The following is a 27126-nucleotide window of genomic DNA, read 5'->3' as shown; positions in this document are numbered from 1 at the left end:
TACATAAACACAATTTATTTATTCAGCCTGATATGGGTTACACATGGATAAATTAAGAGAAATGCTTCCCTTTGTGGAGATATGATGTGACAGTTCAAATCACTTTAGAGCCTCAACACACAGCCTTACTGCACTGCCCTGGTGGTGAGGAAAACAGCTTAGAAAAAAAATGCTACGATTGACCCGAGGTTTTATATACATAAACACACACACATATACATAAACACACACACATTATATATATGTATATGTATATATATACGCATATATACATATATATTTTTTTTAATCCTCTCAGCAAATCGTTTGTTTCCTCCCCCTGTGATGTGGAACATTGTCTTTAAAAGGCAGTTAAACAGAAAGAGTGGAAAAACAATTTCATGTTCTCTTTACAACTTCAAACAAATAGAAAATAAGAAAAAACTAAACAATTCCCCAGGAACTTCTATCCCTGGAAGATTTGATAAAACACTTCCTTGTATAACTCGAGGAAGCCTTTACCCAAAAATGTATGAAAACAATTATTTAACATATAAAGCTCAGTGGTGGTTCTTATGCACTGTCTCAATAATCTCTTCAACAAAAGACTTTTGATGCTTAAGTCATTAGCTTTATACCATAGGTGAGGGCATAGATGCTTGCAAGTCAGTTCTGGATCCAAATACAGAGGTTGGACAACCATTAAACACAGACAGATGCTAGAGGGTACCAGAGGCAAAAGATAAACACAAAAACTAGGGGGTTTCTTTAACATGTAACTAGTGTACTTTTTTCACAAAGTGCAAGTAATTGTTTATATTACATTTTAACTAGCGTTTAAAAATTGTTCTCTTCTGGTAAACAACAATGAAAAAAAGTTACTTTAATTTTCCAAGTTATTGTACCCATTACCAAATAAATCCCCAACCCAATCATTTTCAGCCTCTACCAACTACCTACACCAAAATAGAACTTAAAAGGAACTTACTGAACTAACTCAACCAGCTAACCATGAGTGTGCAAAAACAAAATAAAAGATTCACAAATTTCATGCTGTACTAATAACCAGCCCAATGTTTGTTAATTGATAGAGCCCTCTTTCTCTTACAGTACACGTTTACTGTCAGCGTGCGTTTACAGTTAAAATATATATTAATTTATAATTAAATAGTATGCCTCTTGCACGAACTTGCATGCATTGGGAAGCATTTTGGGCAAGCTGTACAAGAAGGAGAGGCATGTGGCCGGACATTCTCCCGTTGTCAGTTCCCCCAGCCAGGTCCAGGCACTCTCTTTTGGTCCACCTGTAAACGGTTTGGCCCTTTTATTCTTAGCAACCAGGTCAGTCCAGAAGATGGTGGCTCTCCAGTGTGTTTTCTTGAATATTTGTGTGTGTGTCTGTGTGTGTGTGTGATCCTTTAACTCAGTTTCACCAAGGGACCACTGAGATCACTGAAGTTTTGTTCCGAGTTTTCGTTGTCTGTTTCTGTGACATGGAGATTGACAACAATAAAATGAATTATTTGAAGTATCGAACTAAAACTATCAAGATATAAAAACACAAAACTGTCAAATATATTTTGGCTGTGGAAAAAAAAGATGGAGAAGACCTCACCTCGCTTCAGATCTGGTCACTGTGTACTCAAACCAGAGGATGTTGGGGATCAGGCTCGTGTCTCGCACCAGAAAGAACTCTGATATCGGCCTGCATTCAAGAGGACATGAGTAATAAAGACTTGTCAGATAATGAAGAAAAAAAAGAAAAGAAATCAAAAGAAACAAGCCTGTACGAGTAAATCGGAGCTAGCTGCCAGAACAGAGGCCGGGATTGGTTGGTTCGCTTTCTAAGTCTGTGCCCTCCCCTGAGATGCGGCCCCGTTCCTCACCACGCGGCCATCTTGGGGAACAGCGGCGTCAGCACCTCCTGAGTGAAGAAGAACCACACAACCCCGATGGTGCTGCCCGCCACTCCTCCATAGAAAACCTGACTCCAGGTGTGGTACAACAGGTAAACCCTGAGGGGAACAATACACACACACACACACGCATCTTCAGCTTAACCGTTTTACACCACTACAAATCAGACATTGTTGGTTCAACTACAAAGATCCATTTCTTTAATATTACACTACACACAGGAATAGAATCTCCACAACGTCCTTCTACCATTTGCCCTCTCTTCCTTACCTGCTGTAGGACACTGACAAGGCCATCCCTAACAAGACGATGGACAGTATGTGTCTCCACAGCAGCTCCACACACCGGGCGTTGTTCGTTTGATGCATTCTAAACAGCAGAGAGGGAGTAACTCAGCACGGATCAACCAATACTGCCCTAACAACTTGTGGAGATCTGAGAGATTTGGATGTCACACACAGCAGGGAATTCAACCAGCCTATCCGAGAATAAAGCTCTGACCACCCAGACAATAGCACCCATCAAATCTTCCGAGATCTCCAGAAAGATACTGAAAAAACTTCACTTTAGACTTGTGTGACTCACCTTAAATAGAGAAAAAGAAAGAAGTAAACCACAAAGAACCAGATGAACTGGGAATGACTGGAAGGCATGCCATACTCTGTGTTCAGGGTTGTATGTGTCCCTGCTGAAACAGACAAGATAGTATGGTGCTGAGTTGAACATGCTTATGGATCAAAGACGTTGCATTTGTTGGGTTATCCATGTCAACATTGCACTGTTAAGGTCATGTTTTGAATGTTTGGGTCACCTCCGCAAGGGCGTGGCTCCCTAAGAATGTGCTTCAGCAGCCAGTTCACCCCTTCATTCAGCACAAGTCCACCAAAGAAGGAGATCTGTCAAACAGAAGAAGGTAAGATGTGTACTTTGTTTTAATTTTAAATGAGCCCCAGAAGTGCAGGTAAGTTAAAGGGCTTTTTTGTGCTTCGTTGTATAGAGACAGTTGGAGCAAGACAGGAAGGCAGGGGGAGAGAGAGGAAGACCTACAGGAAATGGCCTGAGCTGGAATCAAACCCAGGTTTATGTTTTTTACCCGGTAAACCACTGGGGTGCCCCGGAAGCGCAAGTTATTAAAATGCAATCAGATCAGATTAACAGATGCACAATTAATTTGAATACAAAGATTAAAGAGCCCAGCTCTTTGCATTTGTAACAGCTGTAGATTGAGAGTACAGGTGTTTATGAGTATTATTCTGGGCTGAAGCTGAGTTGAAGCAGGGTGTGAAATACGTTTGGGCTCATGTACAATGAATGTATTTTAATAGCTGTTTAAAAGTAGTTTACAGTTGGCAGAAGAGGATTTGGGTCAAGCTTGATACATGGAGATTAGTTTGACCATTTGGGTTAGATGCCAGGTTTCATTACCAACTACCTAGGAGACGTGAAGTCTAGAGACGTGAAGTCTGGGTGATTTGAGAGTTCTTGTCACCAGGGGGGAAGAGACAGTTGATCTGGAGACAATGTGGATTCAACTGTATTGTTTTAAGGAGTTAACCAACGACAGAAGAGATTTGGTAAAGTTGCATGTCACGTCATGATTGTGGATGGACCAATGACTTTTGAGAACTGTGTGGTATAAAATGGTCTGTTGAAGGATGTTGGGGGGGATTATTGTCTTATGTTTGTGGGTTGATAATGTTATGTCGGTAACGTTACTATGTATACCTCATACTTCAAATAAACATTAACCCTGTACTTCACCCAACTTCAGCTCAGCACTTGATTCTCTCAAAAACGTCCACGACAAGGGCTTAACTTACAGTGTGCAATTCTCGCTTGAAAACTATGAGGGTGACGAAGCCCACGAGAACAGCCATTGGAAGTAGGCTGGTGTAGGCCAACACTTGTCCAGTCAGGTCACCTACAAAATCATCACACACACACAGAAGATGGTTGGTGGGAGGACATTTATCATATCAAGTCAAGTTAGGGGAAATTCATAGCTCAGTCAGAGATGTAAACTGCCCCCTTGGTAACCTCAGATGGACTTCCTCATGATGGAACAAGTTCAAACTATAAAAAGTGTTGAAATTGACAAAAGATTTATTTAGAAAACGTGCAATCAACTGTACCAAGCTAACTAGTTAACTGGTCATTGTTGACTAACCAGGCAACGTTTTGTCAACCAGATTGTCAAACATTGCTAGCAAGCATAGCTTTGCTAGCTAGCTAACAGAAAGAAGCTGATTGATTACATAGGGGACTACTTCTGCACGTGCAATACTAAAAGAAACACCAAAACCAATTTAAACTATGTGTTGTTACGTTTAATATGTGAATACATTTTCATTTATAACGTTTAAATATCAATGTAGCAATTTGGGCTAGTTAGCTTGGCATTGTGGACTTATTTGCTATCTGCGCATGCGGAACTGTCTCATAATTTGGCAGTTGTTGATACGTTGCCTGCAGAGCAGTGTATGCCTAAGCGCACTGCCTGTGTCACTATTCGGCAACTGCTGTTGATCGTGTCCATTCAGTAGCATACCACAGTACTTCTTATAGGTATCAAACCTGCATGCCTATAACGGACAGAGGCAACCGAAAAACGAGGTTCGTTGTAAGCACTTACCGGCAGGGAACTCTACATGGGTAAGAGATATCGACCGCCATTGAGGTGGTGCCGAGCACTGCTCTTCCGACGCCATCTTACCCGGACACCGGGCAATGTGCACTGACAAATCACAATGAAACGCCCAAGTATGTCTACCAATAGTAAACGGAACCCCCTTTACGAAAACGACCCATTCACTATGCCCCCCTCCCTCTCCCTCCTCCCTATTACATTAAAAAAACTGCACGGGGAATACAAGACTGGTCGACCAATGATTGCACTGCCATGGCATAAATCGTGTCCAATCATCATTAATTTCTACAGGAATATTTATTCATGAAATTAGAAATTAGTGAGAATGAAAACGTTGGGAATCATATATGCAGGTCAAACATGCCTGACGGAATTTGGGGCAATGTCACATTAACTCTAACTCAAAAATTACAACAAGATCAATGTTCGGTATAAGCTGCCTTTTCAATACAATAAAATGAAACGAAATCCAAAGTCTTCTTTGATTGGGAAAATACTAGGTGAATATATTTATTAAGAAAAAAACATTAAGAAAATGGTTTACAGTATGTGCTGGCATTGTAATTTCACAACAGAAAGACATCACAAAACAAGGCATAGGCTATATAGGACACTCGTAGTCTACTGTGAAGAGTTCATTCAAGCGACAGGCGATATAATTCGATTTGTCATTTTTTTGGCTTTATGGAATTGTTATCAAATCAAAGCCAAAGACAGCAATCATACATAACATCACTGTACCGAAACTTTGGGAGTTAAAATGTAAAACCATACAAAACAGAAAGCCGAGAAAATAATTAAATAGTTGTTATTTTCACCATCTAGAATTAATTTGACTGATTCCAGATGTTCCTAATTGTTTAATTTTTACTGACATCAAAATACAAATATCCTGAATTATTGAGACAGATGTCATCTCAGACTCTAATCAAAGACTTAACGGAAAAAATATTTCATTCATTAAGGGTTTCAAAACTAGGAAAAAAACTTGCATGCAAATTTTGATGAAGAAATGCAGTATTGATTCTCGGATTAAAATGGAATACATCAATTTTCAGTTGTCTTGGAGAAACTAATCTCTCAGCCCAAAAGCAGCTGTTTGGCAATGCAATGCAAATAATGTGCAATTATCAATGTGATACATATTGAGACTATACATTACATTTTACAGTAATTGGATTCTTACTCTGAAGTAATAAGAAGTCTTTTCAGTTGATATCAGACTGATATTTTGCTACAGGAAGCCTTGACACAGCTTTAATTCCAACAGGAAGCTTATAGCAGAACTACAATTTTGAAACAGGAAAAACAGCAAGCTAAATTAAAATGTTTGTCAACGTGCAGATTAGGACAAGTCAGCAGGCGGTTCTTTCCAAAATTGAGGGCATGAAATCTCATTTAAATTGACAAAGTTCAAAGGGAGAGTTTACGTGCTTTTACATAACTTACATATCCAATAAGTAAAATTATTAAGATATGCTGTAGTTACTATCCAATTAGCCTACTCTTGATTAACTATAGGGCAAGAAAATAATTTGCATTTCATTCTTATTAAGTGCAAATGGGAAAAAAAGGCAAATAAAAGGCTCAATTTACACAAGGTCCTTAACGTTGGCTTCATGATGAACCAGAAGCAGGATATGGCAACCTAACGGTATTATGAATCCTGTCACAGCTGCCCTGTTCACCTTCCGATTCAGACACAGACCTTAAATATTGTCGGTTGCCTGGAACAGCAACCGACAATACAAAAAGAACTGCAAAGAGACCGCTGAACAAGTTCCAAATGACTTGATAAGTCACCAAACATGAACAGGAAAGCAGTGAATCGAGAGACATTCAAACATATCCTTGGGTCCTGCTGGACAGGTCTGTGGTACAACAGTGTGGTTATAGCACGAGTGAAAGCAGGACATTTCGATGGCAGGATTCACAAAGATTAGATTAAACAAGATTAGGTTTTGGCAGGAAGGGGAGGGAGGGATTACTGGCTCTAATATACCAACAATGTAGTTTTTACAGACAATTAGTGATTAGAGACAACCGTCCTCACCTTATCACACATGCATGTAGACAGACATTTGACAAAACAGTCTACATAACCATAACTGATAGTCTTCCCCTTCAAAGCTGCTAATGATCTAGCATTAAGAATGTTTTGAATTTCCCCAAGCAGAACAGAACCAGTCTGCATAACGCAGGCCCACTGAGGTAAGAGCTTCAACACTGGTAGCTTGGCTTCTTCGTGCCCTCAGGGCTTCAGCAACAATTCTACACTGAGTGTGAGGACAAGCTGGGGTCATAAATATATAGTTTCTATGCATGCCAGTGCCCTGACTCAACCTTATGACACATTCATTGTCCTGGATGAGTCCCACAATACATCGACGTTCGACTCCTATAGGAATAAATAAACAATGGACGAACGATTACACAGCGCAGGGGCAAAAGCAACAGCAACGGCAGAAGTCCACTAGCAGAACTTTTATCAGTGCAAGTCTTCGTTTGGCTGAGGGTGTTGGGATGTTTGCTAAAAGGGATGGTTTATATCCTCCCCCCGCCCCCCATCCCATACTTATAGACATACATACACAACATAAAACACATTTGGATTCATCACTGCCTTTCGCAAAGACAAAGAAGTCAAGGACTGGCGTCAAGTCTAAAAAGGGGGTCATCCAATGAGAGGAGAGATTTGGAAAATAATGTCCATTAGGATTCCTTCTTTGTGATGTCCAATAACAGCCGGGTTCTTTGAATGGTGCTTTTCAGGGCGTATCTGTCAGGTGAGCAACAGACACTGATCCGAATATAGTAATGGTCTTACTGTAACTGCATTGATGACATGCTAGACTGTTTCAATCCTGTGTAAGGAATGTTCTATACTTATACTTCCACACTGTAAAATTTGTCTTGATCTTTTTCAGTCATGTTGTTTGAGTCTCAACATGAAAACAAACATTTTCAAGTTCATCTTTGCCTGGCAGGCCTGACAGCCTGTCCTGGTTCTTTTTCTAGTCTAGTCTAGCTAGTATAGCTTTGCCCGGCCCAGCCCGGGTCACACTCTGTCCTGGGTCTAGTCTTGTGTGTCCCATCCCGGCAGGTCCCTAGGGTCAGTTGGACCCTGTGGAGTCGCCTTGGTCCCTGGGCAGGCTTCCATTGAGCTGCAGCAGGCTGTCGATACCCAGGTAGCCCAGGAGGATCTCACTGCGGCGGTGGGACAGGTTCAAGATGTCCTCCGCGAGGGACTGGGACGAGGTGAAGCGCACCTTGTCATGGTCGAACATGTCCTTCAGGTACTGCACGATTTGTTGCTAGACAAAGGGGAAAAATAGGACCATGTGATTGGGTTCATTTTGTAAATTAAAAGGGCTACTCAGGAGAACTGTTCCATGTTTTGTCATCGTTATTTTGCTAACAGTACATCTGAGTATAAACTAACAAGGTCCAAGGTTTGTTTCAGCTTTGCCACCAGGAGCTGTCTGAGCATTGGGGTTACTTTCAATTTCATTCAAATCTCTATCCGGGGTCAGAGATTAATTTTACCTATCAAATCATGAGAGATTAAATCGTCAAGCTCACAGTGATTCAAACCTCACGTGTGTTTGGCGGGAAAGAGAGGAGGACAACTAACATTTGTACACCGGTGAAGGTCGTTTTGGTTGAACGGGCAACACCTTTAAAATCACCAAGTGGCGACCAGCCCTCCTCACCTTGAAGATGGCGCACACCTCACTGAGGTGCTGTCTGGGTCCGAGGAACCCAAAGGCTAGAACAGGGCTCACGTGTTCCGATATGGCATAGAAGTGAGAGATGAACCCGTCGGGAACCTGCGGAACGAAAAACCGGGGGGACACGACGCAGTGTCACAGGCACAAGAAGGACAACAGTGTTTGTATTTTTGCCACGTTGTTCCAGATGAAGTGCAGTCTGTACAAGTTTTTTTTTTTTTTCTTAAATTTATTTTTGTCGTCTTGGACTCACCATCAGCAGACGTCTCTTTGCTTTGAGAACGGACCAGCATGCAGTCGCCAGGGCCTGAGACGGAACACCTCATTACAATCCCACTCTTTTTTAAACTTTCATGTCTTTGCCAGAATTTCTGGGGAGTTTCTAAGTGTTTCAGTTGGGATTGATGCGCGTGAGTGAGTTCAAGTGGGATTGTGGTGTGTGTATATACGTGCGTGTGTCTGTTTACCGTCTCTTTAAAGCTGTCGGAGAGCCAGCGGTTGCGGAGCACAGCCACCACAGACGAGGGCGGGCTCTCCAGGTCCTCGAAGGCATCCATGAGGATAAAGTCCAGAACGATGTCAAAGAAGCTCATGTACACCACCTGCACGTGGGTCAAAGATCAAAACACAGACCGGAAAGACGGCTACATCTGAACAAGTCACTCCCCTCAGGTACACCAAGAGAGTTTTCGAGCAACTTTGCAAATCAGCCACCATGGCACAATGTCACAGACGAGACATTGGCCAGACGTCCCTCTTGGCTTCCCTTTTCTGTTGACACAAACAAGGCATGCCAGAAAAAAAATAAAGGAAAAATGGCGAGGGAGGTGTCGACATAGAAAGAGGGCGAGGGAGAAGAAGGGGTCTTCCTCACCCCTCGTCCCTCCAGCTCCATCTTGGTGACGGGCCAGGTCTCTTCTCTCTGGGTGTACAGCAGCATATCCTCGTAACTCTCCAGGAAGGCTTTGGGGCTCTGCGCGGAACCAACAAAAGGCTCTGCTTAGACACGACACAGACACCCATACACAACTACCGCCAATAGTTCCCTCAGGTGGGTCCCAATACAATGGAGAATACAAACAGAGCCCACTCTGCTCCAGTCACATTTGTTACGTGGGAATCTGACAAAATCACTGAGACCACGCCCCACCGGGAAATCGAAAGGAACGTTGATACTCCCTTTGGCTGTGGGAATCATGGCAGAGAACATGAGTGTGAGGATGAATGATGTGAAATGGTACAGGGTTGTTACCTTGTTGGCTTTGACCATGAGTCCCGTGATCATCTGCTTTCCCATCTCCATGAAGAACGTCCTGTGTCGTTCGTCCAGCAAAAGAACCTGGAGAAGATCTCCAACTTAAAACTGGCAAACCACTGACTTACATTTGAAACTTATCACAACATCTCGAATTTCAGCACCCCACTCCTCAGTACTCACCTGGAAGGCTTGTCTCACGCAATGGAGCTTGGCCAGGAAGTCGTGGTCACCATAGCATTCGAGCAACTCGGTCCTGGGACGGAAAGATATCAACGAGGGCCCGGTTCAGAAACCCGAGGGAGCGACTTGGGTAAACATGGGTGTAGGATGACTGACGGTGAGAAGGGGGTTTACCTGGGGGAGCGACAGACCACCCGTCCCTCTCGGACCAAGCTCAGCGCCTCCTCATAGAGTGCGGCAGACTTTACCGGATGGTAGACCTCCTCCAGGGACTCAAACAGCTGCAGGAGGGAGGCGCAGGGGGGGTCGTAAAAGGACGTTTTCCGACGGCACTGTATGTCTAGATTGATATTGACTGCCGGATTGACACCAATTCTTTATGCGAATATGACAGCACCAAACAGAGACCCGTCATACCAGAGTATTGGCTACAAGTCGTTCGATGGACACACACCCAGTCTTGTGTCGTACCTAAAACTGGTCATTTCTATTCAACAATCAATCAATGTAAACGTCAGTCACTTTTTCCAAACACAATCCAGTGACAGCAGAAACCACACAGCCTCAGGACCTCATGTCCCAAGCTCCTCTTCCTCAGGTGATATGACCTCATGTTGGATTTCTCTCCCGGTCAGGAAGTCATAAAGCTCCAGGTCAACTGTCCTTTGTGGGTCACATATATATCTTAAGTGCCCCAGACTTCATGTCACCAGGTGACCCCTGGTCAAACCAATCTCCATTCAGTATTCAGAATCTTAAGACAGAAGGCCGTATACGATGCTACACCCATCCCCCAGGGTAAACCGTCCCACAGAGCGGTCAGCAACTTGCATTCCTTTAAGTCATTTACCCCCTCTTGACCTTACTTAAACGAGTCACTGGCTGTCCTAATCAATGAACGAAGGATCTTTACAGTGTATCACTGTTAAAACATATTTATACTCAAATGGCCATGACAGGGCGAGGATAAGGGGCGAGAGAGAGTAAAAGGGTGGGAGAGAGAAGGGATGAGAGAGAGAAGGGGAGAGAAAGAAGGGGTGAGAGAGAAGGGGTGAGAGAGAGAAGGGGTGAGAGAAAGAGAAGTGGTGAGAGAGAGAAGGGGCGAGAGAGAGTAAAAGGGTGGGAGAGAGAAGGGGTGAGAGAGAAGGGGTGAGAGAGAAGGGGTGAGAGAAAGAGAAGTGGTGAGTGATAAGAGAGAGAGAAAGAGAGCGAGAGGGAGAGAGACACCGACCTCTGCTGCTGAGAAGAAGGAGTCGTCGGAGGTGATGGTGGTGGCGTCGTCGTCCCTCTGTCTGTGGGAGCTCCCTATGTTTGGCAAGATGAGAGTCCCCTCGCTCTCTGGAAGAAGGACCGAGCAGAGCCAGTCACAGCACGACTACACTCGTTCCACATTCCAGCAACAACAGAAATGCTAGCCTGCTATGAAAATGCTACAAATGCTACGAGGGAAAAGCTCATGTCTTTCGTCATGTGCAGACTAACTACCAAACTTGTGAAAAGTCAGACATCGTTACCCAAGAAGAAGCTATCGAGCTGACACACTCCACTACTGCAAGATGCTAATGCTAACATACGCAAATAAGATTAAACTCCGAGCTACATACTGACCCTACCACAGTGCTTGTGTACGGAGAGGCAGCCATAGATGCTAGTTACCAAAGTCTGCTAGCAGGCTGTCAGGTGGAATAGTGGAGCCAAAGTCCTCCTGGAGGTGGTACGCACGGTGAAGGAGCGTCTCCAACTTGTCGGCAAACACCTTGTTGCGAACCTCCACCTGAAACAAGGGTAGCAACACAAACGCAAACAACGTCAGCTAGGGCAGTGTGGCCCCTGGAGTACATGACTATAGTACTGACTGCCTTCGTCAACCCCTCAAACAACACGGTGACGCATCTCATTTAGTGTCCGTGGTAATCTTTCCTAGTCGAGACACATTGGAATCTGTGATGTCTGCTCGTAAAGGTGCGAGATGCAGCAGGTACCGTCGGTGGTTCGGCGCAGGCTGCCCCCTGCAGGGCGAGACTGGTATTGTTGGAGGCGCTGGAGTGGGAGCTGTGGCGGACGTTCAGGGCCTGCTCCCACTTCTGCAGGGCCTCCTCAAACAACTCCATCCCTAGGGGGCAGAGATGAAGAAGAAGAGGAGAGCAGAAGCGATGAGAAAAGGGAGCAGACAAGTGGAGACGGAAGTTGGAGGGGTGGGAACCTAACCTGGCAGTTGGAACTGTGAGCAACATTTGGAACCACCCAGTAAGATCTGATAAAGAACAGTTTAACAAGAGCATGTTTGCCAACCTTATCATGGTACTGCGTTTCAATGCATGGCCTCCCTGATAAAGGATTTGGCTACACAGAGAAGATAAATATGAGATAAGAAAGGCTTAAGGACAGCTGAGGTCTGTGTTCATACCCAGGATGTAGAGGTTCTCCGCATTTGCATCTTCCATTCCGGGCTCCTCCTCAACCGGCTCCGCGTCCCGGGGAGTCGAGGGATTGGCTGACTGATTGGGAGAGGACGGAACCCTGATCTGTGGCATCCAATTAAAAAAACAAACAAAAAACACGGCGACGTCACAAACACGGGGAGGTGGCCGGAAGTTTCAAAAGAAGAGAACGATAAGCACGAGGGGGGTAAGAAAAGAGCGGAAGGGCGAAGGGAGGAAAGAAGGAGGACGTGAGGAGGAGGAGGAGGGAGGCCCAAAGGGAGGGAGTGAGGGGGGGGGGGGAAGCCCTACCGAGGCCAGGCTGTGCGAGGAGCTGGAGCGTTTGCTGGGGGCCAGAGAGGAGACGCCGCTCATGGTGTCGTTGCTCCGGGTGCTGGGGCTCATCATCTGTCGCCCCGATAGAGGAACTGCGGACGGAGGACGGAGGACAGAGCAAAAAAAGACAGCTCGAAATGTCAGAATCTTGCTCGCCACGAGTTGAAAGGCCCGCAGTCCTACTTTAACGATAGCTGGTCAACTGTGACAGCCAAAATACGCTATCAACACTTCACACAGGTTTAGGGGGAAGCGGTGTGTAACTTGGGGGGTTGCGTGGTTTGTGTGCATGTGTGTGTGTGAGAGAGGGACAGAGGGAGGGAGACTCACTTCTCTTCAAGGACGAAGGCCTTCCCGTCCTCAGCAGCCCCTCTGGTATCCCCACTGTTTTCTGGCCCTCCTTCCCAGCCGTCACCTGTTTCCTCTTCCTGCCCCGCCTCTTCATATGGTGCGCCGTGAGCGCCAACGCTACGCTCCCCAGCGCCGTGGCGAACAGCACCTTCTTCAGGCTCGGAGTCAGCCGCAGCTGGGAGAAGATCGACTGGCAGGGTGACGGAGAGAGGGAGGGGAAGTGACGTCAAAAACAGGCCCGAGGATGACCAGCCACACGATTACGTGAAGAGAATGTTTTTTTAAATGACAGAACTGTATATTCACCAACATGTCAACCTACGTTGATATAGGGCAGGGGTCGGCAAGTAACTTGGGCCACGGGCCAGTATTTTTCCTCGCCACTAGACGGCGGGCCAGAGTCTGGGTTACTGCCTATTTAGACGCTGCGATAGGTGCCCTTGCGATACGTGCACTCGCAACAACTAGGCCTATATGGAGAATGGGTATGTCTACTACAAATAGCTAACGATAATAAACCATGTGCATGAGCCCATTGGTGGTCTGTTAACGAACTGTATCAACATGGTCGTCACTGTCATCCCAACGTGGTGGGTCGTCATCGTTGGTGCACATAAATACTGTCATCAAGTGAGAATAGGATTACTAGGACCTAGTCAAGGTTTTAATGTGAGGTGAAATCGGAACTTCACATTAATGCGAGCAAAAATTTAATTTTTTACCTGGCTTTTTCAGTTCCTCCTGGGATCTTATCCCTTCCATTTTATTTTTTTCGCTTCAGCTTAATCTAGCTAACTCCCTCCACAACAATAAATTATGGTTTGTGTTTGAGAAACATGCGCGACAACTGAACTGCACTTTTTAATGCACGGTCTGATCATGCGCTTAATTAGATTAAAACATAATGTAGCCTATTAGCTTACTTTTCAGTCACACAGTAACTTAACAAACTTAAGGCATATCCTGTTATTCGGTGTGTGAAAAAAACAAAGAGAAAGCAGGCGATCTTCTGGCCCAATTTATAAGCGGGCAAAGCGGCCCACCGTGAATTCTCCCTATTCTCCCGATGGCCATTCCGGGCCTGAAACTATAAATTAATAAGCAATGTCGTGGGGGGTGCTATCGGGGTGCTTTGGTCTTTCTTGGGGGTGCTGAAGCACCTGCTAGCCCCTTCCTAGCGCTGCCATAGAGAGCGCTGCCCATGATTACTAACCATAACTGTGCTTTCACCTCAGGCGATCTGTCAGCCGTGAGGTGTAGCGATCATATGGTAGCGATGACATGGCGAAAAAATACTTCAGAAAAGTCAATAAGTGTATTCGACTTCATGCAGCGACGGCAGCGCCGACAGCCGGCTGCCTTGAAGCTGAGAATGCCATTGGTTACTTCAAGTCAACCGGGCTGCAGGCGACGCCGGCGCTGCATGAAGTCGACAACATCTAATGACACCATACCCAGTTTCCGGTTTCAAAATAAAAGTCGACGGGGAAAAAAACGTTATAAAAAATATATAATTGGAAATATTTTGACGGGCCAAATAAAATCGCTGGCGGGCCACAATTGGCCCGCGGGCCGCCTGTTGCCGACCCCTGATATAGGGTGATGGGTGCCGTGATGGGAGTGTTTACCTGCCCGAAGGTGGAGTACAGAAACACGGGTATCTCCGCCACCGTCATGGCCAGGGCCTGTGCGATGGACATCCCGTCGCCTTGTTTCATAGACATCTTAGTGAGAGAACGTGCAGGAGGCCACGTCAGAGCCCTCCCCGGCTCACATCCACCTCCTCACAGGGTGTACTTTCTGCTCCGGGTCCAGCCAGCGAAGGGCCTGGGGTGCCTGGCAGCTGGGGACATCCACCTCTTGAGCCTGGCTCGGTTTCAGCTTCCACCTGTAGACTCATCCAATGACTGTAGAGCAGCTTGACTTCTGCCTCAGGGGTGAGGAGGTCATTTGGGTGGGGGGGCTTCACTTTTTCAACTTGTCCATGATGATCAGGCAGTCAGACTCTGGGAAATAGAAAAAAGTTGATCCTGTTGCTGCAATTGGTGCATTATGAAAAACCATGCTGTTAGACAACAGTATCACTGTGCCAACCTATACCTTTAGCCTCACTTTCCACTGGGGAACTCTGTCACACACAAAAAGGTCAGACCTCAACAAACAGAATTTGTGACCTTGACAGATCAATTATATTGTAACGATGGTGGTCACGATGGAGTGAAAATTGAGAGGACAAGAGTGTACCAGCTAACGAATCAAACGGATGACCAGAGCTAACCCTACCCGGCAAAACATTTGACCGGAGCAGATCAAGTGGCAGATGAAGATAATTGACATAAACCCTTGATGGACAGAACAGCTGGAAGAGACTCCACATAACGAGAATATAGCAGTCGCTAGCAAGACCATAGAGGTAGATACGCATAAGGCTAAATCCCTTTGAAAGTAGCTAGACAGGTTATTAAGCACTATGCTCCAACTAGCTTTTACTAGCCGAGAAACTAGTTAACAACTGAAATGCCATTGAATTGTGCAAGGTAGCCAGAACCCTGTCTTTCCAGTTAGCCTCATGGCCATGCAACTAGCTAACAATCTGTCACACAACCGAACGTAATACAGTACTACATATTTTAGTACAAACACATGACAAGCCTATCCTGCCCTGGTTAATAATCGAACCGAGATAGCTACAAGCAAGCTATTTGTCAGACAGACTTTGAAATCCTAGCTTGATAGCTAGCTAGCTACTAGTAGCGAACACCATGGCTATGCCACTGCCATTGGTCTGCTCTGAAAAGCCTGCTTGAGCTATCTGACCTGACAGCATCTCTCAATGCTAGTACTGATGATGCACTCGTAACATCACTGGGATCATGTAACTATTTTGTCATTTAAAGAAATGCCTTATCAAGTGTGACTGAGTTTAATAGACAGAACATAAGAGAAATCCCACTCACAGAAATGTGTTAGGTAGATAGTTACCAAGTGTGGTGCGGGAAGGACATCGCACTCTTTCGAAGCCGCATTTCACATACTAGCGTGAACTACGATTTGGGGCGGTACATTTGATTATTGACGTGACAGTTTGCCAATGGGTGCTGAGGATTGTAGACGTTTTTTTCCCATGACCAATCGTGTATGAAAAGAGGGATGACAAATGTTTGTTATCCAATGAGATCAGAGATCAGGACATCCCTTGAAAGTTCAGGTATCAAGTCAAATCCCTTGTACTTGATTAAAGACGTGAATCTAACCCCTATCCAGTGGTCTTCCACCCTTGTCCTCAGGGAAGCCCAGCATGTTTTAGATGTTTCCCGGCTCCCATACACCTGCGTCAAATGAATGGGTAGTCATCAAACCCAGCAGAAGCCTGATGACGATCCATTTATTTGAATAAGGTGTGTTGGCAAAGGGAAACATCTAAAACATGCAGGGAGGGGGGTCCCTGGGGATAAGGTTTAAAGACAGCCCCTAACCAACCCTAATGTCACACCAAACTAAATGACAATTAGCAGGGATGTAATTGGAGTGTCCCATGACCTTCTGTAATTGTCTGGACTTGCAGCTTGATACAGGGTAGCTAGGTCTGTTTCAAGAGAACCCATTGCACTTTTTGTTGCATGTTTTTTTATTGCGGCCTTGGTTCGGATATTTATGAGATGATGGGCTTGTTATGGTTGAGTCCAGCAGTTCAAGCTGACAAACTGGGCTGTTCCACAAACTTCCACACGAGGGAGACAGAGAGCTGACATTCCTGGCGAGCCATAAAGCATCACTCCACTTGGTGTATGAGCAGTTAGTTGACCCACTTGGTGTGCCATTAACTACACGCAACTGCCCCCGTTGCCTTGCGAAGGGAAGCAGATTGAAGACAGCCACACCGGCATTTTAACCCTCGCTCTCTGTGTATATTCTTCTCGTATTCCACGATGCCTTCGAATCAAAATCTTCAAGGTATTTACAAGCCAGTGTAGCTAGCACATTTTCCTGTCTTATCTTTTGGAACACGGGCTAGCTAGCTCACCGCTCTAGTTTCAAGAGAGCCGACATGGAGGATAGCGTGGCACAGATGATGGAATTAGGCTAACAGGCTATTTTCTATTTGCAGGAGGGAAAACCTTTGGACTATTAAAAGCCCAACAAAGGGAGAGGCTGGACGAAATAAACAAGGTTAGTAATTTCTTCAATTTTTTGCTCTCTTTTAAAATCAATACATTTTCCCTTAATGTGTTACGTGATTTATTTCCTAATATTCGTTGAGAATGCACTTGGCCTTGACCCTCATTCAAAGCAAGCTCTTTGAATGAGACCTCTAGTCTCGTAAGCCTCAACGCTGTCTCTTCTGCTTAACTGCAAAACGCATAGCTGTTACCTACACTTCTCCTGATCAGATTTGACATCTATTATTTCACGAGCATTGACCCAATTAGGCTATGCTTACGCATGCCCGGTGTTGAGATGGCCACACTTGTTGCGTGATGCCCAGCATTATCGCAAAGCTCTGCGTCTTTCATGGTCGTGAGTAGGTATCTTCTAGTACCTTAAGTCATTATCAAATCGTGGAAACAATATGTTGACCATTTGAAATCTTAAAACATTGTGTAAAAGTAGATCAGCAGGGCTGTTCGGCAATGCCCATCTATCCTTCGGGACCCTCATCCCGAGTAGACGGGAAACAGGTGTTGGGGCTGAGGGCTGAATGAGCTCTTTGTTTCGGTGTAGGGATAGCGGGCTGAACAGGCGCGCAGCGTAGTCCGGGGCTGTTCCCACACTCCTTCTGTATGGTATCTCTCTCTCCCCGCGTGCCCCCTTTCTGCTGGATGCCAGCCTGTCTGTAGCGTTTGGCTTAGTCTCTTAAGAAAACCTTGAAGCGCTCAAAATCAGGTCGTGGTAAGAGGGCGGTTGGGAGAGTCACTCACTGCTCGTGTGAGATTGGATGAGGAAAATGCGCGGTATCGTGTTAGGAAAGAAACAGGTGCTATTTGAACACAATTTAAGAGTGATTATTATTATTATTTGATTTAATATTAGTTATAATTCAAAAGTAGCCAGTCACCAGACTGAAAGTGTCATTATATTTACAATAGGCTTCAAGTCATGCCCGAGACTTTGATCGTTATTTTTTGCTTGATAAATAATGTCTCTACACCTCTGCATCACTACCTCTATGGTCCTGACTCCTGAGCATGGTGCTGAGTGTGGATGAACACAACCGTAATCCCGGTTCCATTTCAAAAGCCCTTATTTTGATCTCCGTTGGATGAGACCTACATTTACAGGCGCTTACTATCCCAGATTGCCCACTCGTACCTTGTATAAGCGCGTGTGTGTGTGTGAGAGACACGGTGTATTGCAGTGATGACTCAGACTTGCAGAGTCGGTGCTGTCCTTGACAAATGTCCTATTCTCATGTTCATTCTAATACTAGAGGCTGACATGGCCTTCAGGCATCTCTATCCTCCTCTCAACAACACCCAAGTCATGAGGTCACACGGTGAAGACGGCGACATGGGCTTGGATCAGACCGAGGTCCATGGCGGCTCACATGCCTAACGAACCCGATTGTCGCGGGTTCAGATCTCAGTACCGCCGCAACTCTTTAAACTAGACTCACAGGAGTACTTGTAGCCCAGTCCTTCCTCATTTTAAAGCCCATGCATTGGATTGAGTCTGCTTTGAGTTCTAGGACGGGTTCTGGTTTTAAGTCCCTGAAATCAGTTTGCTTTGTAGCCAGGCAAAGATCAATCCATCTCAGATAAGTGGTTGAACATGGATGCTAATACATGGCCTCATGACAGCCTGCAACTCGTAACGTTTGCTCCAGGGACTGAAGAAACTCGTCTCCTGTGGCAGACTGCTCCATCATGTTTTCATGAGGCTCCCAGGGCGTTTCTGGCTTCCTCCTCAGTCTCTAGCGGGCTGCTCTAGTTTGCAACGAGACCAAGTGGGCCATCTTCCTCCGTTTGGGCGGTCAGGTGACGGACGGCCTCAAAGTGACACCAACTCCAAAAGTTGGGAGTTTTAGGTGTTTTTTTTGCCACATTGAAGCCTGCTTGCGAGGCGAGATGTTGACATTCTTCTCTCAGTGGTGAAACAAAAGCTGCCGAAAGTAGCCCGAGATAACCGACCGTATCAGGTTGTTTCACAAGCACAAGACTTGCTTTGAACTACTTTTGTTTTCCTGATGGACTGTTTGTTTTTGTCCCCCCTCCTGCCCTCTCTTTACCCCATCCCCTGTAGGAATATATGGAAGATCAGAAGTACCGGGATGAGGAAGACCTGCCCGAAAAACTAGATTCCTTCAAAAGTAAGCAATCGTCTCGGAATCCTAGATGGATGGTGTGGGTGTTTTGTTTTTGTGTGTGTTATGTGACTGAGAGTGGGGCAAGGCCACAGGCTGCCTTAGACCATATGTCCATGATTGTGTGTGTGCGTGTGGGTGTGTGTTGCATTTGGCAGCTGTGTGTGAGAGATGGGGGAGAGAGAGAGAGAGCGAGCATGTTCAAGTGTACACGGCCTGGTTTCTAAGTGGGCTGGGAGGCCTGCTCCCCCGTGGCCAGACAGGAATGTGCTGGTCTCTCCTTTGGGTTGTTGTTGCACCGTCAGAGTCCTGGGAGAGAGCGGCCTGCAGTCCGAGTCCAGGGAGTCAACGCTGCCTGCGATAACAGGCCGGCTTCCAGCCGAAGAGATGGACACGCGAACCACACGCCCAGAGGTGTCCTCGTGGAAGACTCCTTTCCAGATTCCTCTAAGATTAATGTCCACAATGTGTGTGTGTGTGCGTTGAGGTCATGTTGTTATGGAGAGAGGCAGAGAGAGAGAAGGATGGATGGGGGTTGGTGGTGACGACTCCTACCGGTGACCTCAGGGTAAAGCTGTCCTCTCCTCTTGGCTCAGAGAGTACTGGTGCTGTGTTGGTGTGGACGAGATAAGCAGATAGAGGGGAAGGAGAATAGGAGAGAGAGAGGGACATGCAGAGGACAGGGGAGGAGAGAAGAGAGCAGAGGACTGACACTATTTATTTTGTATTAGGAACTTGGCCTTCACGTCAACACTGAGAGCATAATAGGGAAAAGGGAGAGGAGGGGAGGGGGAGGAGAAGAATAGAGAGAGGCCTCCCAATCTGGAAAGTGAGAACATGAAGGAATGCAGAAAGTGAGCGGCAGGAAGAGGACATCACTTGTTTAGATGAGATTGTCTTCCAGACTGGATGATTGACAGGCTGTTCCACGACAAGAGGCCCACTCAGAGACGTGTGCGGCGTGCGTGTGTGTGTGTGTCGAGTTCATGAACAAGGTCAGCCTTGTCTCCTCCCACAGCCCCTGGGGTCACTCAGTGACACAGTTCCAGAGCTCAAGGCCTCTCTCTCTCACACGCACGCACGCACACACATGCACGCACACACAGAGCCACCATTGTAATAGGGGAAGCAGCCAGGCCTAATCCAATGATCTAAGATCTATACAGAAAGAGAAGGAGAAGAGGGATAAGGAGAATGAGAGACAAAGGGAGAGAGGTAGAAGGAAGAGGACAAAAGATGCCACAGTACATTTTTTTTTTAGTTCTTGTTTTTGTCATGTTTTTTAATAGGATGCAGACATCCATCCACAGACTTTGCCTACCTCTTCTCCACAGTCCAGTGGGACCTCAATCAGTGATCACTGGTTGCCATGGTTGCAGACTTCTCGTCTTTTAGTCTCTCATGTGGAAGCTCTCTTCACTCGTGTCTTTGAACCGGATGCTCTCCACATCCCCCTCTCCTTTCTTCTCCTACTTCCCCCTCTCTCTCTCACCCCCCCCCCCCCCCCTTTCAGCTTGGCCTGTGACTGACCCTTAGCTAGCCGACACACACACCTGTCATCATCAGCTGTTTGTTTGTTTGTTTGTGTGTGTGTGTGTGTATGCTTGCTGACACGGTCCCAGAAGTGTTGGTCCCTCTGTCAGGAGGGAGGGTGACGTTAGAGAGTGCAGTGGAGAGGGGGCTGGTGTTATGCCGTGTGACTCACCCCCCCTCCCCCACCACCTCCCCGCCGGGCTCCAGTGTCTTATCAACCCCTGCCTACATTCACTGTGTTGTGCTGGCCTGTGATTGCTTTGCAGACAAGTATGCCGAGTTTGACCTGAACGACCAGGGAGAGATAGGTGAGTGATATCGCCCGCCCACACACGGGTCATTTCACCTTGGCGCGCGTGTGTTTACCGTTTGTTCATCTCTGCGGCGCGCGCGTGACTGTGCGTTTGTGTGTCTGAGATTGTATGCCGTACTGAAGGCAACTCTTGCCTGTGCCTTATGTGAGAACTGTAATTAGGGATGTTTACTTACTTTACTTACTGTGTGTGTGTGGGGGTTTTACTGTGTGTGTGTGGGGGTTTTAGTGTGTGTGTGTGTTTGCCTGTCTTTGGATGCTCTGCTGTAGTTAAGTCTCAGATGTCAGTGCTACGCCATATGTGATGCTGGAGTGCTGCAAATCCTACTGCCTGCGAGGTGGCTGGAGCTCTTGAAAGGCCCACGTCGCTGCTGTGAACGTCGATACTGTATCACCTACACCTGGCCTCAGTCCCTCACCTCGTGGCCTCTTAACAGCCCAGCACTCAGCTGAATCACCTCCACAAACGACTACCTTTTAGTGGCTTATGGGACAGCTCCATCATCTCCAGAGCCTAGCTTTAGTGGCCAAACATTTCTCAGAATAGCTGTTGGTCTAACACCTAACCTTCCCTCAAAGGCTGGGATTTGTCAATCAGCCAGGAGTTGAGTAATGTCCTGGATGTGTCCAGTCTGCAGGGAGGTAGTGTGTGTCTGCATACGTGTTGACAGTTTGTGTGTGTGTGTGTGTGCCGTCAGACATGATGGGCCTGAAGAGGATGATGGAGAAGCTGGGCGTCCCCAAGACCCACCTGGAGATGAAGAAGATGATCTCAGAGGTGACGGGAGGCAGCAGCGACACCATCAACTACCGGGACTTTGTCAAGATGATGCTGGGCAAACGCTCCGCCGTCCTCAAGCTGTAAGTTAGCCTCGTATGTGTGTGTGTGTGGCCCGTGCTGCAACTGCCGCCCACCTACTGCTTTTGGATTGCATCTGTTGTGCTGTCATCTGGGCAGGCGTGGTTCACCCTGTAGTGTGTGTGTGTGTGTGTGTGTGTGGTATAATTTGGGTTTTGCATGTAGCATGCTTTGTTGCTGCCTGCTGTTCTCGTCTGTCTGGACAGTTTTTAAGAGTGGCTGTTTGTTTGGCCCAAATGGTTAGCGTTCACATTCTGCTGCGTCAGCAACGTCTTAAGGAGGCAGGTGATGTCATCGCTTATCCCATGGTTTGGGGCCAAACATGCCGACTCCATGGTTACAGACTCCATGAATAGTAACTAGCGAACAGCTCGTTTCTCCCGGCGTTGGGATGCCGGTAGCTACCCGGCGTTTCCCGGCGCTGATCCAGGATCAGGTCCCTGGAGTCCCTGCCTATCTGCAGCACCCTGGTCTAATTGAACAGACAAGTCTGTGTCAGCACTTTCTAACCAGCAGACGGCAAGATTATTGAAGGGCCCCACTGTGCCCAGAGAGACACTGCAGAGGAACCGGATAAGAGGGGGGTTGGGTGGGTGTGTGTGGGGGGGGGGGGGGTTCCGTTGTGGCTGGTTAGCTTTGGTAGTGGGCCAGACCTAGGGGAGGTAGCCTGGGTGAAACCAGGACCCTTACCCTGACAGATCTCTCAATGATCCCAAACACACCAACTGTCCTTTTAGAAACCAACAGGTGTGTTTTCTTTGGCACAGTCAGTCACAGTGAATCGAATGATGGTCTGTTTACACTACTGGGTTGAGGGAGGGAGAAAGTGAGTTGGGAAGAGGGTGGGGGTAATTTTAGCCTCATCTCTCTCTAAGTGACACACACACTAACTCCCACTCCTTTTCAGACCTTTCTCCCCTCCAGTGTTGAATGTCTGCATCTGATTCAGTGTTTCCCACAGATTAGAAATCTAATTGTGGCGGGGAGGGGTGGGGGTTGTCAGACGGGGGGGGGGGGTGGGGGGGGGGGGGGGGGGGGGGGGGGGGGGGGGGGGGGGGGGGGGTCGTAATATTTCCTTCGTTAATAATTCGTTACACAGTTAATTTGTTAATAATTTGTTACATTAAATATTAATCCAAAATGATTCACACCTTCACAAATTAACAACAACTAACATATCATTTCTGCATTATGCATGTAGCAACGCTAGTGCTAAACAACTATTTAACTGGTCGGCTCCATGACGCCGAGTAAGTAGCTAGCTCTTGAGACTTCTCACCAAAAGAACGAAGGGGAAACTTCGAGTACTGTAAGTCGCTCTGGATAAGAGCGTCTGCTAAATGACTAAATGTAAATGTGAGTAAGGTACCTAGCGAAAAGTAGCCTCAACTTTCCTCGACTTTTAGCTACGGCACTAATGCTGAAGGCTCGCTGATATAGCTGTCGGTCTTACTAGAACGGCATATGTACTGTATGCATTGTTGCTAACGTGTGCTGATGTTGTGACTGTGTGCATATGTGGGAAAGACGCATCAGTAACAGAGAGACGGAGGGAGAGCGGGGGAAAAGAAATGCAGCTGAACGAATATGCTCCGTGTTTTAACCTAAATAGCTATAAAAAAAATGTTTACGATACGCAATGTGTGGCGGCCGGTGTTGATTCTGTGGCGCACCGCCACAAATTAGTCTATGTGTGGGAAACACTGTGATTGGAGACCCTCCAGTCTGGTCTTGGAGAGCTACAGAGGCACCCTTGTCTTGTGATGTTTTTCTACTGGGAGGGGGGTGGGGGAAAGAGAGACTGGTGGGAGAAAGACTGATGGGAGAGAGACTGGTGGGAGAGAGAATGGTGGGAGAGACTGGTGGGAGAGAGCCAGAGGGAGAGACTGCTGGGAGAGAGACTGGTGGTGGGAGAGATTCAGACTAGCCCAAGAGTTTGGCAGAGGGACAATAGATTTTTGCAGTAATTGCAGGAAAACTATTTGGGTCACACACTCTGCAAACAGACCATGTGGAAGCCCAAGTTCATTTCCTGGGTTTACCATTTGAGTGCCAGCACAGACTAAACTATATACACACACACACACATTCTTGCTCAAACGCACAACATTTGAAAGTTTTTTTGCATCTTGCACCTTGTATAAACTTCTGTGACATCTTGGTGTACACTCTCCAGCCTGTGTTTAGGGATGTAGCCCTTCAACCTGCAGCTTTATTAGAACTAGAACACAGCACGGTACTTTGAGGTATTCCTCACAGGAAAATCCATCACGGCATTAATGTGTCAGATGGCTACCTGACAATTAAATGATTCATCCTAGATTACACCTGTTACTATATACCAGATTGAACCAGTACTGTATTTCTTGTTTGATGGTGCAGATTTTGTATTTATATGTGTTGGGGGCTGTATTTTTGTATAGTGTGTACTATATTTCTCCTTTTTGGTCATGCAGATTATACCGGAATACCATACTTCTGTTCCCGCTGGCAGTGAGCCAACATGCATGTATGTGTTGCAGCAGCCAGCACCAGGGAAACATGACAGCATCTTGGTCAGCGAAGCTAGAACTCTGGGTAATGTAGTCTGGAAACTGCACGATGGCAGTTGCCGAGGGAGGCGGTGTGGTCGCTATGGGATCAGAGCTCGTTAAGGGCTTAGGGAGCTTTGAGGAGGTTAACCAGGAAAGGAAAGGAAAGACGTCCCACAAGGCCTCTGAATAGAGCTGTCGGCTCCATCCCTCCTTCTCACCGCCTCGCCGGCCTTTGTCTGCTACTCCTCTACTCTGCAGCCTCTATCCTCTCGTTCTCGGTTTGGTCTCTGCCCCTTTGTCTCTCTGCCTTTTCTGTCTCTTTTTCGTTTCGTTTTTTTGTTCATTTCCTGGGCCTTTTTTATTTGTATTTCTCTGCTGGGTGGCTGTAACCAAATTCCCCTTCAGGATCTCCTTCTACCCCTCCATCCCCTCCCTCCCTGTCCTTCTCTGTCAGTGTGGATCAGTGTCCTGTTTAGGGACATAAGCCCCTTGTTGATCCCAGCGGGGTGTCTCTCTCTGTCCCGTGCTGACCTGTTTGGCCGGACACTGAGTGGACAAGGCAGCCATCTTTAATCTACCCTGGCACTGCAGCGGTAACAACGCTGGGGCCGCGCTCTGTCAGACTGGCACTGCTGTCAAACGCACACACACTCACTTGCACTCCGTCCATCGTTCTGTAGCCGCTGTGACTTCAACAAGCCATCTCCCCCCTCTCTCTTTCTCTCTGTGTCTCTCTGTCCGTCTCTCTCTCTCATATGTCCCTCCTCTTCTGCCCCCTCTCCCCAGGGTGATGATCTTCGAGGACAAGGCTAACGGGGCCAGTTGTAAACCCGGCGGCCCCCCTCCCAAGCGGGACATAACCAGCCTTCCGTAAGCCCCCACGTCCCCCCCCCTCCGTCCCCACGGGCTGGCCAGCACTGACCTCCACACCTCCAGGGGGCACAGGAGAGCTTGAAGAACAACAGCCGCAGCAGCAGCTCTTAGTGGGGAGCGGGGGAGGGAGCGAGAGACATGTATATAGCCTTACCCAGTCTCACCCCGGGACCCCCAGGAAGACCTCAGTGGAGGGGGAGGATGTCCTTCCTGTGGAAGACAAAAGTGGAGGAGGAGGTGGGGGGGGGGGGGGGGTGTAAGACTCTGTCTGTTCTATATTTGCTGTGAAGACGTAACAACAGATTTGTTAGCTTTTTTTTAATGACCCGTACATACATGTATATATTTATATCGGTGGTGATATTGATGAGATGAGGTCTGTAACTGTAGCGTTTCTAAGCCTGTAACCATGACGATGTGTGTGCCCCCCCCCCCCCCCCCCCCCCCCCCCCCCCCCCCCCCCCCCCGTGGCGTCGTCAGGTCGTCCTGTGATCAGAGTGGTTGTTATGACGATTGTTTAGTGGTATCCCGAGTGATCGTGTAAGTGTAGTCCATAATGGGATGCACTGAGCCCTCGGCTCACCTGTTAGAAAGTGGTACGTGATTGTGAATGAGTATATCCACTGTTATTTGGATCACTTCAAATGTAGCATTAACCGTTTAGGCAACGTGAGGCGAGTTTGTGGACACGTTTCTAGGGAACACGGTGTTGGGTTTGCTTTGACCCCCACCCCACACCCCCCTAACCCGGTGTCCCAGTTACCGTGTGAAATCAGTTAGGGTGTGAAAGTAGCATGCTAATGATGAGACAAGCACAAAAAAAAAAGAACAACTTCAGCCGTGGTCCGTGACGTCACACCGTTGGTTTTCCCGCGTTCTCGTTAGTGATGTCCCCGTGTTGCACAGTTAACCAGTGGTCCATGATGAATATGATGTCACATGTCGTACTGCCAGGACTCCGTCTGGCCCGCTGGCTGTCTCTAGGTCCGGTGTCAGACGAGCGAGCCGCTCCCCAGACCTCCAGAGTCAGGTGGGTTTCAGCAGGGATCAGATATCCGTCTGAAAACGCACACACTCTAAAACGGTCCTCGCAGGGTTTTTGAGGGTCAGCGCACACGTTGGTTTTTGGAGAGATCTGATTCAAGGCACAGCTGTACGGCAGCGAAGACAGTCCGCAGAGTCGTCTGTAATCTCTCGCTTTCCAAGTGCCTAAATATGGGGCCAGAACTGACCCGCGGTAGAATGGAGAAGGGACCCGAGTTTCCCTGGTAGAAACTCCCTCAGCAATTAGACCATGTGATCAAGTTCTTTTGTCATGTGGGAAGAATCGTTTTTAAGGTGTTTGTTCACTAGTGTTTATTATCGTTGATTTAGAGGTCCATTTCTTTTGAAGATGATATTGGTGACTAACCTGAGTAGATGATACTCTAGCTAGCACGTACACGCTAGGTTGTTGAAGGGTAGAAAGCGGAGATGCACCATAAAGATGTCTATTTATTTGTTAAAACCTTTCCACTGTCTTATTTTCTTCTCAGTTTAAAATGCAGCGCGGCATCTTAGCAGCTTAAGGCACCAAAGGCCTTTTAGGAGAGTCGGATACACTTTTTTTTTTTTTTTTTTTTTTTAAGAAGTAGTTTATGGTAGTGTTCGCTTTCTCTATTGAAGTCAGTGTCAGATTGTCGTCTGTTGAATAACATCCTAATCTCAGTTGTGCTGTTTCAGCCCGTTGTAGCCGTCTTGTTACTTCATCTTATTGCTTCGTTTCCTTTTTGGCTCTTTTATTTTGTGCATTCTTTTCATTCTCCTCCCGTCGTCCTCCCCCCCCCCCCCCCCCCCCCCCAACCCCCTCTCATTCACTCCTAGTGCGTTCTATCAGCCCAGAATCCAGCTCTGT

The 27126-nt window shown here is 46.9% G+C and overlaps 3 protein-coding genes across 5 annotated transcripts; 1 reads left to right on the top strand and 2 right to left on the bottom strand.

The window, feature by feature from the left end:
• Positions 1-4668, bottom strand: dolpp1 (dolichyldiphosphatase 1). Of its 2 annotated transcripts, none has more exons than XM_047014345.1 (8): positions 4529-4668; positions 3717-3817; positions 2708-2792; positions 2482-2581; positions 2167-2265; positions 1866-1994; positions 1595-1684; positions 1-1465 (listed from the first exon to the last, which is right to left on the bottom strand). In XM_047014345.1, the coding sequence occupies exons 1-8, from the start codon at positions 4602-4604 to the stop codon at positions 1429-1431; spliced, it is 717 nt and encodes a 238-aa protein (XP_046870301.1). In that variant the 5' UTR covers positions 4605-4668; the 3' UTR covers positions 1-1428. The 2 variants fall into 2 exon arrangements, with proteins under 2 accessions (XP_046870301.1, XP_046870300.1); XM_047014344.1 differs by having other exon boundaries at positions 2482-2584; positions 4529-4667.
• A 278-nt stretch (positions 4669-4946) lies between these two features.
• Positions 4947-15862, bottom strand: miga2 (mitoguardin 2). Of its 2 annotated transcripts, none has more exons than XM_047014354.1 (16): positions 15777-15862; positions 14448-14825; positions 12799-13009; positions 12445-12560; positions 12120-12237; positions 11695-11825; positions 11369-11486; positions 10944-11050; positions 9887-9993; positions 9713-9785; positions 9527-9613; positions 9149-9247; positions 8742-8876; positions 8528-8581; positions 8257-8373; positions 4947-7857 (listed from the first exon to the last, which is right to left on the bottom strand). In XM_047014354.1, the coding sequence occupies exons 2-16, from the start codon at positions 14541-14543 to the stop codon at positions 7657-7659; spliced, it is 1770 nt and encodes a 589-aa protein (XP_046870310.1). In that variant the 5' UTR covers positions 14544-14825; positions 15777-15862; the 3' UTR covers positions 4947-7656. The 2 variants fall into 2 exon arrangements, with proteins under 2 accessions (XP_046870310.1, XP_046870312.1); XM_047014356.1 differs by having other exon boundaries at positions 15802-15861.
• A 753-nt stretch (positions 15863-16615) lies between these two features.
• aif1l (allograft inflammatory factor 1-like) lies at positions 16616-26855 on the top strand. The gene is made up of 6 exons (XM_047014358.1): positions 16616-16773; positions 16928-16989; positions 19060-19126; positions 20920-20961; positions 21665-21827; positions 25146-26855. Exons 1-6 carry the CDS (start codon positions 16749-16751, stop codon positions 25231-25233), a joined length of 447 nt encoding a protein of 148 aa, XP_046870314.1. The 5' UTR covers positions 16616-16748; the 3' UTR covers positions 25234-26855.
• Positions 26856-27126: the final 271 nt, after the last annotated feature.

The sequence above is a fragment of the Hypomesus transpacificus genome, unplaced genomic scaffold (genome assembly GCF_021917145.1).
Source record: "Hypomesus transpacificus isolate Combined female unplaced genomic scaffold, fHypTra1 scaffold_241, whole genome shotgun sequence".
NCBI lineage: Eukaryota > Metazoa > Chordata > Actinopteri > Osmeriformes > Osmeridae > Hypomesus > Hypomesus transpacificus.
Note: the sequence above shows the minus strand (reverse complement) of the source record. Positions and strands in the feature narration are given on the sequence as shown.